This window comes from Streptopelia decaocto, assembly GCF_964273445.1.
Source record: "Streptopelia decaocto genome assembly, chromosome: 13".
NCBI lineage: Eukaryota > Metazoa > Chordata > Aves > Columbiformes > Columbidae > Streptopelia > Streptopelia decaocto.
The window spans coordinates 3508115-3526611 of record NC_138668.1 but is presented as its reverse complement, the minus strand read 5'-3'; the positions used below and the strand labels follow the sequence as shown (position 1 = coordinate 3526611).

The 18497-nt window shown below is 43.9% G+C and overlaps 1 protein-coding gene across 2 annotated transcripts in view; it reads right to left on the bottom strand.

The window, feature by feature from the left end:
- Positions 1-18497, bottom strand: part of FOXK1 (forkhead box K1) — a 57396-nt gene that overhangs the window by 15964 nt on the left and 22935 nt on the right. For both annotated transcript variants that reach the window (XM_082064835.1, XM_082064836.1), the window contains exons 2-5: positions 14576-14773; positions 4321-4477; positions 2901-3047; positions 971-1164 (exon numbers count right to left, since the gene is read on the bottom strand). In XM_082064835.1, the coding sequence (XP_081920961.1) occupies positions 971-1164; positions 2901-3047; positions 4321-4477; positions 14576-14773 (696 nt within the window). The remainder of the gene's footprint in view (positions 1-970; positions 1165-2900; positions 3048-4320; positions 4478-14575; positions 14774-18497) is intronic.

Below are 18497 nucleotides of genomic sequence, written 5' to 3'. Positions count from 1 at the left end.
CCAAACACTGTCATATTATTCCTTGCTGAAGGAAACTGGACCCTTGAGATTACGCTTCACATTTCATTTTAAGATCCACTGCTGACAGAGAAGCTGGAAGTGCCTCATGTTCACATCAGTTTTATAATTTCAGGCCATTCTCAAAGGATCTTTATCAGTGTTTGCGAGTGACAGGGAGAGGAAGAAAGATGCAATGCAGATGCAAGTGTCTGGCCCCACATATGCTTATAGAGCAGCTGCTCCCTCTTTTCCCTGATGCCTCTCTGTCCCAACCACTTGGTTTCTCCACCTCTGGTCCCATGTGGCCACCAAATATGACAAATAAAACATTTCCCTAATGGCAAACAATATAGAGCAGTTGATCAGCTGAAAGCCTCTTCTCCTGTTTACCCCTATTTTAACACGAAGAAAAGAAATGATGTGTGGGAGGAATGTTACATTAAATTGTTCCAGCTCATGTTGAACTGCAAGTCTTATCCTCACAGCTACAGGGCTCAGAAAAGCTGTCACTGCACACAGGTCCACTTTTGCAGTTACACAGAACACCCCTCCCCTCACTTCACTGCTGACAATCGTGATTAACCCGATCTTCCCTATAGGAAAGTGTTTTAAATACCACAAAAGTTATCCCCACTATGATCTAAGCCACATCTAAACACAGCTTTCCTGAAATGAGAGATTGGCACCTGAAAACACTTACTCCAGTGATAACTGCTTTGAATTTCTTTGAAATGATGCCAAAACAGACATGTTATTTGATGCATTTTTGTAGTTCGGTTCCGGATTTTTTTTTTTTGGTAAACACTTAAGAAGTCAGAATGATTTTCAAATTATGCCTCAGGACTATCTAACTGCATTAGCTCTCAAACTATGAACAGAAGTAGAGTTTGCTCACTGTACTTCAGGAGAAGCTTTTGCTTGTTTTCTTTGTAATGAGTTTGGCACAAAGGACAGAGGAAGTTGAAGTTACCTGGAGGACAGAGGCCCAAAAGGTGTTCGGAAGCAGGACACTCCTCTTTGCCTTCGTTTTCTAAACGCTTGCTCTACTAGTTTGGCTTCAGAGGCAGGGTCAATTCGCCAAAAGGAGCCCTTTCCAGGCTCCTCCTGGGAGCGCGGGACTTTAATAAAGTAGCGGTTCAAGGAGAGGTTGTGCCGAATGGAATTCTGCAGGAAGCAGAGGAATGAGATGATTATTTTGCCACGAGGAAGCGTAGAACAAAGACGAATGGGTTTCACCCCACAGCTTGGAGAAAATAAAATTCACACAGTGTTGAAGAGAGAAACAAGGCACTGAACTCACGCAGCTCCAAAGCCACAGGAGAACTGCAAGAGAAAACCTGGGGGAATGTGGCAGAGGTTCTGCTAACCACGCTGAAAGATGGGTTTGCTTGGTACTACACCATCACTTAAATACATCTGGAGCCAGGCACTGCAGTGACTTTTTTGTGGAAAGCAATAAAAGCAGAGCTTTTGCTGAGTCAGGGGGAAATGGGTATAAAACCACATCAGAACTCTCGCAAAAGACAGACTTTATTCTAGGCAAGCGGAAAGAATTGCCTGAGCCTGTGCTAACTGCTTACCTGCCAAACGATCACCGAGGTGCCCAAACATGCCCTAAAGGGCGCTGCATCTCATGGTAATCGTAAAGCAAGCCAGCAAACTTGCCCTCAGACAGCTGTCTCTGAGAAGAATCCATTATTTATGTGGCACCAGTCTAGCACGGTATGGCTCTCTAGATGTTGACAAGGCTAATTATCCTTTTCATTGCAAAAGCTCAGCTCTGAGCATAGCACTGTGTTTTGGGCTAGGAGAAAGGCTCAATAAGCCCAGGTGTGCACGAGCTCGTTCCTTTTCCACTCTCAAAACAAAACAAGAGCTTTTGTAGCAGCTTTAGATGAGCTCTTCAAAAGCAAAGCCTTACGATGCCACTGGTAGAGGAGGGGAAAAGGCAACTTCAGCCTCCACTGAAAAGCAGCTCTCTTTGAAGCAGGATGCAGCAACTGGTTCGCAAAGCACAACTCGGCCGAGCAGGTTAAGGCAGGAAGTGAATTCCACAATTAATTAGAACTGCAGGGAAAAGCCAGGGAGGCAGAAATGTATGTTTCCAACTGTACTCAAAGTGCACCAAGCAGTACTGCTCCTGCCAGTTGAACACAATGAAATGAGCAGCTGCAAGACTTTTTCCAGCTGTATTAGTGTATTATATTCAAATGACAACACCCATTTCAGAGGTGCGATGCCAAGAAAAAGTCTGAGAGCAGGTGGAGCTGAGGTTTCTGGAAATTTGAAATCAGCCCTCAAGTGAACATTTAAGCCTGATTTAGCATCTGTTAACGTTAACTACACATTCAAACTCCCCTACAAAGCTGGTCAGATTTCCTTCAATATCACAAGGAAGGTGAAGACTCAAAGTTCCCCAAGTTCCCATTCTGAGATTCAAAACTTGCAAACTGCAACTTAGGTAACGCAATTGACACATGGGGAAAACAAAACATCTGTGGTGGTTTAAAGTATTACTATGCTTAAAAACTGGGACTTTAGTTTTAGGCTGGACGTTTTCTGCTGGGACTGGTCATGCCAAACAAAGACAAGGTGAAGGTTTGAGTAGGAGTCAGGCAAGTATTTGGGCAGAGGAGTGAGTGATAGCAAGCATGTGGATCAATAACGATGAACAAAAATGAAAGGGTTTCCAAAACCAGACCAATGGTAACACACATTGCCCTAGAAAGTACTGAAAAAAACCTAATCACCCACAGACAAACTAGTTAGCTTATGTTTAACAAATTCACTCTGGGAATAAGTAGCTGCATTCCCAGCACCTTAAACCTTTAATAAATGCATTTCAAAGCAGATAAGCCCTGTCAAAGTAGTTTAAAGCCTTGTCAGTGTCAAGAACTCACCTGCCAGCCTTTGTCAGCAGTCCTGTAATATGGATAATGCTTGGTAATGTGGGCATAGATCCCACTTAGTGTTAATTGCCTGTCCTGTGCTGAAGATATAGCCTGGACAATTAGCTGAGCATAAGAATAGGGCGGCTTGGATTCATCCTAAGGAGGAAAAACAAACAGAAATTTAGTCACTAACAAAGAATTCCTACTCTAGAGTGTACTAACAACCCAAACTAAAAGAGCACATTGAGCTGTAGTTTCACAAATGCTAAGAGAGCCTCAGGGGCAACTAAGAGCAGCATCACCCTCTTCCCTTTCACTCTTGTTTTAGACCATCACATCCCAATTTAGTACAAGCATTTCTGACAATCAGGACTATAAGCCTGAACCAGATTGCTGTACCTCCTTTCCTCTCCCCACAAACACACACAAAGAAGCTAACTTTAATCTGGTTCCATTCACCACTGAATTTACCACATGTGCTTATACCAGCACAGGAAAAAGATTCAGTACAAGCAATTGGAAGCAAATGGTTTGAGGGTGTAGGGCACGTTCACTGCTTTTAGTGAAACTAAAGCCTTCAACTCTGCCCAGCTACAACTGCATTTTGTTAGAAAGGCTTCATGCACGTACGCTACCAGCTTTCCTCCCAGCAACAAGCCCAATATGAAACTTGATCTTGTCCCTTCCCTCTCCAGCAGGATTTGTTTCATTCTAGGAACTTTAATTTGTTTGCCAGATCTCATATTCCCAGCTCTTCATATTACTCCATCAAGAACAGCCCTTCATGTCTCAAGGGAGAATTCAGTCTACAAAAAAAAGCCACCTAGTATTGTGCTTCTCCACCCAATCCCAAATCAGGTGGTTTTGGATCTAGACCTTTAACTTTGATCTGAAGATCAACTCACCAAAATCAAATCTGATCATTATAACTATGTTATTTTTCAATCTAAACTCCACTTACTACTCTCCTCATTTAACGCTTGCTTGACAGGCCTTTGTATTTGTTTTAAAGTCAGACTGCAGATTTCTCATGGCAAGGATCTGGTTTCTTCCCCTGCTTTCCCTTTCTCCAGCTGTGTTTTGCAAAATACCATTCATTAAAAGGAGAAAAAAGGATTCTGAATTTTAATGTGCTGCTTCTTTATGGATCCTTGATTTATCAAACCAGCAGCAAAATTCTTCTCTTAACCATTTCAATGAACGACTTGAATACATTCTGGGCAGCTAAGCAAGCAGATTAATCATCTACCACTAATGAGACGCTGGTTTGGAGACATGGTCTCAAAACCCTGGAGGATACTGTATACAGCGCTCTTATGGCCAGGGTGTTCTTAGAACCTTTTAAACTATATCCAGCACTGGCAACAAACCGCCAGGTCTTAATAAGCCTCCCAAAGAGCACTGCTGGGTAAGTAATGTTTCTGTGAACCTTTGGGCTGTCCCCGCCAGATGCATCTGCCTGCTGTTCTGATGCTGCTTTTGCGGCAAACTCTGCTGCCAGCTGCAGATCCGAGGTAATGTTGTGAACAAAACGATATCCTGAGGATCCAGCACCACGTGGACTGGCCGGGCAGGAGTTGGGAACACTGGAGAGACAAAAAAGAAAACACAGTTATTCGCTACTTCGTTTACTAACAAGACACATATTTCTTATTCTCTAAGGCACAGTAAAGCTCCCAGGTCACTGAGAAGCAGATATGCGCTGGACTTATTTTTGCCCTTGTGGTTTATCCAAAGACCAGACAGACAGAGGAGCAAAAAATGTCAGAGATAAAACTGGAATTTCTACAAAACCCTGACACACCCACACACTTTCTGCAACCACAAGACAGCAGAGTCTCTGAGTATTAAACAACTCCTCTGTGTTTAGACAAGCACTTAAACCAATGAGTGACTTAGAACAACATACGCTGTGTCAGGGATGAATACTTAGATAAATAAGCAGCTTGCTATTATAACTTGTGAATGGACAACACACCACTCTCCTTACAACACAGGCAATATTTAATCAATTATTTTAACAGATATGGGATATGTTCTTTTACAATATCATAGTTAAAGCACCCAGTCCCTGTCTAACACCACCACAAAAGCTTCAGAAGATGATGCCCTGACCAGTGTCATCCAGCTAGGGACAGGGATGTCCTTACTCACCAGCACACAAAGGCAGCTAACAAAGGGAGCTGCAGGCACTAATATATTAATACACCACAGACAGTCACTCAGCTTTGGCTAGCAGGGAGAAAAGACATTTAGAAGGCCACCACGAGATGGCATTACAGGAACAACCACTGAGAAGGAAAGCCACACTAAAGCTGATCAAACGCTACAAACAAATAAAAGGTCGCTATAATTTGCAGCACCACTCAGGCACACAGAAGTGAGTGCTACAAGATGAGAAGTAATCAGAGAGGCTTGTCTAGGGATCACACATCCTTGATCCGTGGGGCTGGAAGGGCGGTAGGAGAGGATGAGTCTGGGAATCTCATGTTCCCTTTTTCCGTTTCCTCTGCTCCGTGCTGTCTGGGATCGAGGGTGCAGCGCCAGAGCAGCGTGACGCATAGTCAGATCCCAGGATTACACACATCTTCTACGTAAGAGCAGAGAAACGGTGAACAAGAAAGCAAACAATACACAGAAGATTTACGTAGCAAAACAAGCACTTCAGATTGTATGAAAAGATGCAAATTGAGGCCCACAGCTGGGTACTAGATTTCAGTAGGACTGGCATAAACAATCCTCTTACCAGTCAAATGCCCAGCAGCAGCGCTAAGCCCAACACAAATAAATGCAGTAACTTGCACTCCATCACAGCACTGTGCTAAATGCTGAATGAAAACACACAGAACGTGGTCCCTTCCTCAAAAAGATGACTGTCTAAATAGCTTCCCCTGTGTGGATGGAGAGGAAACACTGAGATAACCCGTTTGCCCAATGGGCGATACCCTGGGTGCATGAGCAACGTGACAGTAAGGAATGACCGTTTCCTACCGCAGTCCAGCCTGTAAACTGAGAAGTCCTGCTTCTCCTTGTGGTGTCTTTGCAAATGGTTGCAGCATTGAGCTCAGCACAACCAAGACTGGCTTCTTTTAAAAGTGATTGCAGGACTAGGGGGCCAGGGGAGAGGGAAAAGGCAATAGAAATATTCAGGCATGACAAACCCTTGCAATAGGAACCCCAGGCTCACCCATCTCCCATATCTCGGCCATGCAAAGTGTCGCACAGCACCTGCCAACCTTTTCAGCGCCCACCCACAGGCCTTGGTGTTAACAGGTGATGCTCTTCAGAAGTGCAGCAGGAGGTGAAGCTTTCAGGAGGCGCAAGGTACATAATGTCGATGAGCCCACACGTACAAATCTCCCTTTGCTAGAGATAAAGGCATTTCTTACCTAGTCTTTCAAGAAGCAGAGAAAATGAATCAAAGCTCACTATTCCGCGCTTTGGAAGTGGATAATGCTAAACCACAGAAGACACTCTTGATGTCTTAGTATTCACATGAGGACATGGTGTGAATTTAATTATTCCGCTGTCATTTTTCAATAGCTTCTCCACATACACGCTTCTTACAATGTGTAGATAATTACAAATGGAAGTCATTTTCATACATGAAACAATGACGAACCAAAAACACAGCAGTTCTTTTTATCTTGGTGTTTGGCACCCAAGCAATAATTGTAACACATGGACTAGGAATGCAATAGGATGAAACAGAGTTTTCCAATTTTTTTTTTTTGTCTGCAGAAATACATGAACAGCAGATCATTGAGACTGCAGCCAAAACTCAGGTCAAAGATATAGGAGAGAAAAAAGTTCTCCATGAACTGCACAGAGCTCTAATTCTTCCTCTCCCCACTTTTGTAAATAAACAAATAAAACCAGTGTGGCTTCAAAGATTGCCCCATGCAGTTCAGATACAGGAACTGATTCCTTTATTCAAGGTCAGCAGAGCAAGCAGTCCAGGTTTTGCTGTTCAGTTTTTAGCTTCTGAGACTGATAATGCGTTTTAAGTATGATCTCATATCTCTTGCCTTTTTTTAAAAAAAAAAAACTGGGGGAAAAACCCCTTACTTTGCATGGCTATGATTGCCTTGAATGCTGGCAAAGCCCCTCCAACCTAAAGTGTTGTTAACTTTTAGAAAAGCCAGCCTTTTCCAGCAGATGGTCACTGAAGAACATGATAGTGCCCCGAAGAAGCAGCTGTCCCTTGGGACATCCACAGCGGTAGCAGAAGGTTTGGAAGGGGTATTATTCTTTTACCTGAATGGAGCACTCCTGTCCAGGTAGACCTGCCTCCTTCCACCCTGGATCAGTGATCAAATCAAGAGACACAGGCCACAGGAACATTTAGCTGCTCCATGCAAAGCGATGGGGTAACACACGGCACCGGGAGTTCGAGCTCTCAGTCAATCAGAGAGCTTGAGGGGGGGCAGAAAGAGCTGACTACTGGAAAAACCGAGGAGAGACAATCTGTTCCCCCCGCAACATGGGACAGAAGGAGTGAAGAAAGAGTTTTACTAAAAATACCCCTTCTTAGGGTTAAGTTAAAATTAAACATTGGTGCAGTCAAAAGAACACAAGCAAACACAATGCAGTGACATCAGTTTCCTGGAGTTCCTGGAATTCTCCTCGCCACCCAGAGCCGGGGATGCTTGCATGTGCTCACACCCCCTTGAAAAATATTATGGAACAAAGACTTTTCCCTACAAGCACCTGTTTGTGCTGTAAAACAAAAAGCAAGTGTGGGGACAGTGATTAGGATTTGTTGGATATTCATATTGTATCAATACTTGGTGATAACTTTACGCATTTTAATACTATAATCTTTTATTGAGAAAAGCATAGCTAGATCTGCTATTTCACCCAGCCCTCAGACACCCAGACTTACAGCTGTGATCCATACTTACTGTCCATGCAGACAATCTTAAGTTTATCAGCAATTCAAGCTAACTTGGGCTAAACTTGTTACAGAAGAGAGCATTTTGGGGAGGAAGCAAGTGTTTTATACCACTGAAAGACACCCAGAGCACGTGTGCAAACCAGCTGCAGTTACCCACAGTCAATCCTGTGGCATCACAGTTAATGCCCCAAGCCCCAGATCTTCAACAGCTGCTGAGGATTCAGCATCTCAACTCGAAACACTGACTGCAGGCAGCCACTGAGCCACAGCTCCCCAAACACCACGCTGAGACTCAGCTTTAGACTCAGCTTTAGAATCAGACTGCAATCACGTGCTTAACCACTTTGGTCCTTTGCAGCATGTTTTCCATTTAATATTTAACCCTTCTTCAGCTGGAAGGCCAGAAAGTTGAGGACTGAATGCAGCGTCTGCAATACATTCACCCATGTAACGGGCAAAATGCCTTTTAAACACAGGCATTTAAATAGAACAGGTCTTGTAGCATCATGATTCGCTTTCAACCCCTGCCAACAAGAATCCAGCCTCTTAAGTTCACAGCGCTTTCTAGTAACAATTAAGTCTTCAAACACCAGCCATCGGAGAAAATGCACAACTTACTGGATTGCTGCTGGAATGTCCAAAATCAGTTTGCTTTCGCTAAACAAGAAAGCAAAAATAGGATGTACCACTGTGTGCATGATGCATCCACATCCAGGACACTGTGTGTTGAGTCTCAGCACACCCAAAACAAGAGAGAGTGCTTCTATGTTTGTAGTTACACTGTGGAACCACGTGCTGTAAGACAGGAGTGATTATGAAAATGCAAAAGGCCGTTACACAAGTTCTTGGGGAAAGGAGGAATCAGGGAATTATCGGGGGCTTTGTTAGACAGATGGTCAGGGAGTCCCTGATCCAGTAAATGATGGAGGCAGGCTGCACGTAGGTTAGCACTGCTCTGTTTTCTGTGTTCTGTTACCCCAAAGATAAGCTTCTGAGGCAGAACACTGGGCTAAGAGGGAGTTGTGGCCTGAGCACATATAGCGAGTCTTATGTAAAAATAATAAAAATAATAAAATCTACAGACTCTCTCAATGTTAGCCACAGTTTATAGACTAGGAAAAAACCAAACCAAACCAAAACATAAAAATGAAGCAACAAGTGCTTAAATGATTTATTTATGGTCATATTACAAGCCTATGAACAAACTGGGAACTGAAACACTCCAAAACTCCAATGCCAATTTCCCCAGAAGGATCCAGGATTCACAAAAGGTGCCCTATTAATTAATTTTATTCTTTTCTGCAAGAAAGATAGCTATAGGGATCAGGCTGTAAGAGGCTTAATTTAAGCCACGTTATATGGATAAAGCACCTATCCTCCCTGTGACGAAGATAAAAGATTACCTGGGATCCCACACAAAATTGTTCCCTGATCTGGAATCTGCATTGCTAAAGAAGAGGAAAAAATCCATCTCTTCAATTTTGTGGTTTGAGACACACAGTATGCACATGGGCAGTGCCTTTGAAAAAAATGCCTAAATGCACATTTGTGAAGCAGGTACAACAGCCAGAGCAGTGATAAGAGCTACAACCTTGGCAACAACACCAATATACAGATTTCTGTCTGAATAGGCGATTTTTTAAAACCCCTACTGAGTACAAAGGGAGAATTCCTGTGTCTTAACAAAATCTCCTCTAGTCTCCTCCTCAAACGCAAATTGGAGGTGTGTTGCCTTGCACACAAGAGCTATGGTTAGAGAAAAGCCACCAGCCTCAGACTACCCCTATATTTCATTTCATGAGCCTGCAAAAAAGAGACGCCAAAAGACAGAGAGGCTTTCTTCGTGCAATAAGCAAGAATCAGGTCAAAGTACAGCCCTTTGGCTTGCAAAATGAGCATTTCCACAATACAGCAATCATGGCTGAGAATCCTCTGCCGCTCTCTCCTTCCCCGGCCTAGCCCCAAAAACGTAACTCAAAGGCAAGTCCTTGCATGTTGTGTGTTTCAAACAGGTTTCAGAAACAATCACAAGCGGTGAGACTGCCAAACCAAGCTGGATTTTGATGTGAAAGGAGAAATCTGAGAGCTACCCTGCCTACTCAAGAAAAACAAAGCTGTCGAGCAAGCCACGGTGAAAGTCAGCCGTCCGCAAGCCTTGAAATTCATATTATTGGTCTTTGCTCCAGTGGTTCCCCCCTTCAAAAGGAAGTGAGCTCAGTCTGACTGTGGATTCAGTGAACATTTTACACCCATCGGGGCAAAGGGAAGTGCTTGTGTAGCTGGTGACATCTGCAGCTTTTCCTCCAGCACGCGGTTTGGCCCATCTCCTCTAGCACACGCTCCATTATCTGAGATAAACATGCGTAAGAACTCCCGAACCCGGTATAGATTGTTGCTTTTCTTATGCGATGTATACGCCTCACATGAGTTGGCTTGTGGTTTGGAGACAAGGGTGATTAAAAATAATCACCGGTCTGTCCAATTGTGGGAGTTACCCGAGCTGTATGTTCTGCCTGAATGCAGGAAGCGATGGATGACCGAGACAATGCAAAACAGCCTGCAGAAAACCTGCCTTGGAGCTCTGCACTGGCTTTTCAGTTAAGCGGCTAACAGTGCTAGAGGAAGAAGGAAAGCCTGAAAGAAATGGAGCAGGCGATATTTTTGCATCCTCTTCCAGCCAGTGAATGTACCCACTGAAGTCAGGGTTCACCCAGCGTCCCATTACACACCTTTAGAGGAAATGCGCAAGCTCAGATTAAATCCCAAGTGTTCTGGAACAGTGTTGTACGGTTGTCCTAGAGCCTATTAAAACACACTCCAAGCCGAGTCTGAATCAAAGCACAGCCAGCAGTTGTGTATCTGCTATACCACGGCTCTCTCACACACACTCTATTCTGTCACACCTTCCAGAGTAAAAGCTCAGTACGCAATTTATCTACTACACACTCTTGGAAAGTAGTAATTACAATACACATGCATAAAAATCGGGCAATGAATTGATATGACCTGTTAAAGGCCACAAAACGAGTCGGTGGCTAAGCCAAGATAAGTGCAGTTCCTGGAGTGCAGACCTCTGAGTAATCCGCTGTCAGAGCACACAACATGTTACTGAACTAATTTTGCCTACTGAAAATAAGGAAAAAAAGGTTTAGAAAAAATATAGCTTCTGAAACCATGGCAATTCAGCTTACACCTTCTGGTTTACTAATCAAGCTTATGAAACAAAAGATGCAGATGGATACCAACCGATCTTTCATTATTTATGCCATTAAAATCATTGTAAACTAGGTATTAACAACCGCCAAACACGGATGGAGCCATTAAGTACTAACAATTCTCTAAAATACAAATTTGGGTCGCCACACAAGTATGTACCAGTTTAGCTATTAGCACAGAACCTCCCCAGACACTTTTCAAGCAGTGGTTCTAAGGGCTCTAAGGGCTCTTCCTCCTACATGTCAAAGAATTATTTATTTGTTTCTAACTGATAAAGACTGCATGTGAGGTAACTATCCATGCCCTTTCAGTGAAAAAACAAACAAGTACAAGACAAAGTGTTCAAGCCCACAGTCATTCTGGTGCAGAGATAAGCCAGAAGTAGCAGCTGTAAAATATCCATAATGATAGTGACCTCCATAGTATAAATTTAGTATTTATTTCTTTATTGTAGCTTTTTGATAACATATATCAGTAAGAACATCATTGCTGTTTAGAATAGGGAAACATGTACAGAGAAATAATTTCATTTTCAGAAATACTAAAAAAACCCCGACCCTGAAGGGCAGTGTTGGAGAGAGATGCTATTTGGGAAACAGAGTTAAGTTAGTACTAAAGGGCCATTCACACTGACTGGAAGACAATAAAAAGAAAACCAAACACTGTAAATCTAAAGTCCAACTCAGCATGACTTTGAGACTAGAAACAGGCTCCTACATCACACCTTGTGTGGGGATCTGTTTATAATCCAAGCTCAAGCCACTGTGGGGACTAGATTACAACACATATGGACTCACATTCATGTAGATATCATGGATTTACAGTAAAACCAGGCAAAACTAAGTGTTTGTAGCAGAGGTGAAGAACTTCATGTCACCAGTAATTATGCCACCCAAAGAGGATCCTTCAAGCGCAAACTGCAGAACCTTAAAGCCACATACCAGAAAACCTTCCCTTAACTCCTGAATTGTGATTCTGTTCCACCTCCCAACAGGCAGAGCTCAATTTATCCAAACTATACATGGTTTTCACACAGCTTTTCAGTGCCTTGAATCTACCAAGAAGGTGTTTGGTGCCGCTCTGCCCTTTCTCATGTAAAACAGACGGGCTGCTTCTACCAATTTCTTACAACCACAGTGACCTTTTCATTTATGGAACATGCAAGTCTGACTTTTTTTAAAAGGAATTTTGAACTCGAAGCAGGAAGAAATAAGCCATGCCTGCGTGTAAGCCTCACAGCATGCTGCCAACCAACATTTCCCCTTAAAGCTGTACAGCAGCATTCAAAACATCTACAAACGGCCCCTCCTAGAGATAAAACACCTAGCTGAGAAAACACTGGACACATTGCTCCCTAGGAGTAAGCAGGAATCTTGCTTTGCAAAGCTGCTGAGGGTGGCGGGTTTGGTTTTGTTTAACTAAAGCTCGTTCCCTCTCTAGGCGGTGCACTTGGCAGCGGGAAAATAAACAGGCTGGAAAAACCCCAGAAGCTTGCAGGGGAGAACCTGCAGGGAAGCAAATTGCAGGGTAAACAGGGCAGCGGAGCAGGGCCGGGGGTCAGGAGGGCAGCGCTGGGCTCGGTGGTGGGAGCGCAGGTACGAGCGCCTGCCCTGCACCGGGTGGGGGCAGGAAAAGGGGCCAGGAGCCGCTTTCCAAAAAGGAAATTTCACCCTGCCCAGGATTTCCAAACTGCAATAATTTTCCATGGGCCAATCAGGGAGGAGCAAGGCAAACGCACCAAATTAGGAAAGTAAATACTGGAAGGGGGAGAGGGAGGAGGAGGAGGGAGAGTCCAGCTCATGCAACCACCTCCCGCAGCCAGTGATGGGACAGGGGTGTGGGTCCCACACTGAGCCCCCAGCAGCCCTCGCCTTGGGGACAGGGAGGGGACACTGTGCCAGCCTCACCCACCACTGCAAAGCCGCCACGATAGCAGAGAGCTGCCCTGGAAGCCAGATGGGCAGAACGCACAGCTACACAATCCCCCAAGAGCATTCCCTTTCCTGGGCAGAAACACCCAAATCACCTCCCAAAGCCTGGCCCACAGGGTACAGGAGCTGCAAGACCCTGCTAGAGCAGAGGGGAAGCTTGCAGGGATGTTTACAAACGTGTCAGCCCCTCCTCTGTAAGAGGAACTCGGAAACGAAAGAGGTTTGGCAAGTGAAACCTCAGATGTCTTTTGAGGTTTTCTGAAGACTTGGCTGGATTAGCTTCTGCTCAAGACAAACGGATGCAATCATTAATCATCCTCAGTAAACACTCCGTTAGGGGCTGAGCACAATTCAACACTACTATTTCCACTTTCTCCTTATGCAAAAGCGACATTCTCGGGGAGTCAAATATCAGTTGCAGGCATATGCCAGAGTCAAAGATACAGGCTCTGTTAGTAACAGAAACCACACTGTGCTGCTTTGCGCAAGATGACTGAATGGAAACTAACTACCATATGTTGGCAAAGAAACCATCCCCCTCCCCTCCCAGCAACAAGCTTCATCTAAAAAGAGAAGGTTAAATATAAACTAAAAGCAGTGCCTGAGCAGAGGACTAAAACCACAGCTACCTCCAGCCCCCTCTTTCTAGAGTATCTGCACATCTGTGCAGCTCTGCAAGGCCGGGGAAAACCCAAACAAGCAAGCGCCTCCAGATCTATGCAAAACCAAACTGGCTTCATTGTGACACTGAAGTTCTTCTCAGCCTTGTACATTTGAATACTACTCGCTGAATGAGTACTAACTGTCAGATGATGTTTGTGTATTTTTACAGATGCACAGACAAGAAAAACTAAAAGCTATTTCTATTACCAGGTACTCCCTCGCTTTTCCGAGGCCTGCATGTTTTAAAGTCTAATACACCACCTTATACCGTGAGTTTACTTATAATTTATACTTCAGGTAAGAGCTTTAATGTGAAGAAGAGAGCACTCCATAACACCGACTCATTGCCAGGAAAGAAAGAAAGAAAGTATTCAAAGACAGTAACTTGATGTTCAGGTTATTTCAACTGCACATTCCTGAAACAAGTAGTTTACAAAACAGGATACTCACACAGATGTACGTTCAGATTGCTACAGCCCCTCTGTACGTGGTCAGCATCCTACCCCCATTTCCTTCTATTCCCAGGAAACCACGTGCCAATGGCCACCCGTGTCCCCAACTCCAGATATCACCGGCACCACCCAGCAACAACAGAATATTACAGAGATAAAAATAAAACAGGCAGTTCTAACATAGAAAATATTTGCCTGCTTTCTCTCCTCCATGCATATAGGTAGCTCTTGACAGATATTTCTAATTCCACTGCCAAAGATAGACTAGTAATTCTATAGCGTGAAACTAACACTTGAGTCGCCCCCAATCCTTTGAGCTCTTAAACAAAAGCCTTGTGTCCTGCTTCCAGCCACCATGACGTAGGTTTTAGCTGTCTTCCCTTATTTTGAACATTGGATATTTAACTAGCTATTTTTAATGGGGCATTTAATGCACCAAGTATACAAAAAACCAGGGCTGACAGACTGGTGTAGAGAACACAGATCAATCTCCAGAAAGCACGCTTGGGATAGTTAAAATCTTACCTGATAGTGCCGGTGGGGGATGGGAGGGGACTGACCACACTCCGGAGATCCGGCTCCGGGATGTGGATCTTCAGAGGCGATATCTGAGGGTAAAGTGGCCGAAGGGGAGGTGATGAGGCTTCCTCTTTTGCTTCCTCTTTATGGTATAAAGACGTGAACTGGATCTTTATAACCGTGCTAGGGAATCGGAAAGTACATCTGTAAGGGAAAGAAAAGTCACTTTCAGACATGATACTAAACATATTTAAGTGTTTTAGTAAACAATTAGTGAATCATTCATAGCATAGAAGTCCACCATTCTCTATAGCATCTTTCTACCCAGAGTCTTTGGCAGAATTACTGATCATTCATAAATCTCTGTGTATCTATCATAGTGTATCATCATGTATTACCTAGTGATTAGATGGAAGCTGAAGGTTTGGGTAAGCTAAGTGATTTCCCCAAGGCCTTGTATTTAACCAAGAACTAAGCAAGATGCAGAACTATAATGACAAACTCTAGAGTTCCTGCTGTATCAAGGACTAGGATTTCTCTTTTATTAGCTCCTTGCGCATAACTCAGGAAGATATAAATTACTAGAAAGTATCAACCACCAGCAACATGGAGCAAAAGAGTGATAAAGTCCAGATATAGCAACAAACAGCCTCCCGACAAGACCCGTCAGCACTGTGGCCTCTACATATAGTGTAACTACTACCCATTTATATCTCTGCACATGATGCTAAAGGATCATCCAGCAGGTTTCAGATTAAAATACATTCATTCAGAAGTGCCTCCCTTTAGACAGTGTGGGTTATAGCTAACAGGGTTAGAACAGGGCCCCGCAAGCCTGTAGGGCCTCATTTCTTCTCTAAGTAACACTTCTTTCCAATTGTTACTTAGGGAAAAAAAATTAATCACACAAGTGTAGCCTTCAGGAGATGCTGGGAAATTCAAAAGGAAATAAGCACTGGCTTTTTCCATATTTGAACGGAAAGCTTTCTGATTTATAGTGTCTACAAGAGACGCAGGGCTGAATGAGCGAGCGTTCTGCATTTCTTCTCATTGCACTCTAATTAGATAATAATGTGCAATCAATACAAGCTTTCCAGGGATCATTTCACTGATACTAAGGTTAAAGAAGCAGGAAATAAAAACCAGGTTTCACTGTGGGAAAGGCCAACGGAACACAGTAATTGTGCTGGCTTCCAGCATCTTGCCTATAGAAGGAAAACGAGGGACTCGGGCAGTGTTGTTCTAGCACTTTAAGTGCTGGTGTAGGCTAAACATCATTGTTTTAACCAATGCATTATTGAATCCTGCCAGGTAACAACAGAACAAAGTGGCAAGTAAGTAAATCCATATTTGTGACCACCTTATCTTAATGCTGCTTTTGATAGAAAGGCAGAAAAATCACCCTGTTACAGCTCCAAAAACATCCTCTCTTGCTCTTAGTTCTTCTGCACAAGCTAGTTCTGCTGTAAGGTAATGTCCAGAAACCTGCCTTGAGGAGTACAAAATGACCATTCAGGCATGGGAGGCTCATGGCCATTTCCCACCTCACCTTGAGCTGAGCTGGCTCAGCATTCAGCAGCCTGGAGTCATAAGGGCTTTGCTACATACAGGAGTTTGCATTGCATTTAATTCATTTCAGAGGTCCTGCCACCTGCACTCACTAATGCATTAAATAAGAACATCATCACTGGCAACACAGCCTCGTTGTGTTTGTCTAACCCTTCTAAACATGGTTCCCAGCAGATTCAATACAAACACACAATTCAGAACAGAGTGTGTGTGCATTGCAGTGTCCGCCAGCAGCGGGCACACAGCTCACCGAGATGAACCTGAAACAAGGCTGGGGAACCACTGCTCTCTATTTCAAGCTTTTGTACTGCTACATGGATTTGATTATAGAAAAAGGCCAACAGAGAATACATAAATTTGCAATGAGCATCACATGGACTAAGGCTTGATACCGGTATGAGCAAAGCTTCATCATTTCTCAAGCCCTTACCAGGGAAGAGCTGAGCTTCCTTTCACAGAGCGGTGGAATTCTCTGCTGTCATGCCAGGTGCTCCGCATTTTTTAACATATGAGCCAAGGACAAATCAGTCCTTGTTTAACAGTGTGTTCAGCGCAATCCCAACCTGCTGCTGATCTCAACAGGCCCGGCTGCAGAGCCCTAAGGCAGGTTTGCCGCACTGCGAGGACAGAAGATCCCCGCTCCATACCAGTGAGGAGCAATACCCCACTGCCACTTAAATCTTCCTTTTCAGAAGGAGCCAGCAATGCGAGATCCACGTCTCCTACACACTACTGCTTCCAGGTGATGGAGCAACTAACTCCTCAACTGTGCTATATTTGCCGATGCTGTAACAACACTAGATAAGTTGATACCTGCACCTAAACCACTGCGAGGCAGTTCTGTTAGTCTGCGAGCATGCGCCAATCTTAACAAAATCTGTTACTTCTCCAAAATCATGAGTCAGCCTGAAATATGAAGGCTCAACTAAGGCAGTAAATGTGTGCTGGAGGGGCCTGTCTAACACTGCTTTTCCTTGAGAGCCTCCCCAAATCTCTCCGGTCCAGCCACGTGATTTACCCGCAATCTCAGACTGGAACGAGGGAAGAGAAACAGAGAGGCTGGGCTGGGCTGGCTGCACAAGCAAACCGTTTGTTGGCGGCTGTGATTTTGTTTTTAGAAAGGCAGGCTTCCCAAGGCACTGAAGCAGAACCTAGGACATACAACTAGCTTTCACACATTATGCTAGCTAGCACGTACGTGGCCATTTTGTAAGGAATCAATCCCAGAAAAAATCAGTGTGGATATATGCAAGGGGTGCTCAGAGCTTTCGAAGGCTTCTGCAGCCCGGTCGGTGCTGGTTTCCACTCCTGACACTGCCAAGGTGGAGGGGAATTTATGCTTTTACTGCTGTAAAAACCTGGAACCCAAGGAATGGAAATGCAATGCAAAATACAGTGTAAATTCCTGCTGAACTCCTCCCCTCCCTCAGGGGCGAGAAGGTGCCTGGGATTAACGTGATGGGTCCAGTCTCTATCACAACTGCCAGCAACAACAGCGCGGGCCAAGACGCTGCTTCAAATCAGCGTACGTGCTCTAATACTGGGGAACTGTGTCAATGAGGAATCAGAAAAGCATGATTTCTGAATCACCTTGTCGCAGAAAGCTCACTTTTCGTTACACTGAACCTGAATGCAGTTTTAATGAGCTTTTCTAATTGTTCCCTTAATTAACCTCTTTCTGATCAAAAGAGGATAAACTCAAATTATGTCGGGTAGCCCTATTTAGGAGTGAGGCACATTTAGTGCAGGATTTAAGCCTGTGAGAATTATACTTCTACAGAAGATAAGGAGGACAGGGCAGACAGCCCAAGCAGAACTGGGCATGCATTCTTTGAGATTACTGTATATATTTTAAGTTATTTAAAGTGAGTTCTACTATTTGATCCATGTTGCATGATTCCTATCAAAGATGCATGGCAATTACTACTACTGCTTAACATTTCCACCACGAGAAAAAGATCAATCTGAAAGCACACATTAGGCTCAACATAAAAAGCATAACAAAGTTAACTGGTATTTCCAAGGATGCCCAAGAGGCAACTCTTAAGCACCTCTGAAATTTCCAGCTGATTACAGGGAGTAAATTAATGGCCTGCAAAATCTCTCAGTCTTGTTACAGGCAGGAAGCAACCTGCTTCGGTTCCAGAACTGTTGAGTTTTACTTGATAATCTGCTATAGACAGGTACATCCTGCAATCCCTGGGCATATAAATGATATATATTGTACTCACACAGTTATAGTGTGTTGCATACATTTCAATTCCTTATGGGAAAAGCTTCCTATTTCCCTAGGATGCCTTGCATGGCAGTGAGAATAGAAAGCTTTTTTAGTTTGTTAGAGATGAAAACACACAAACAC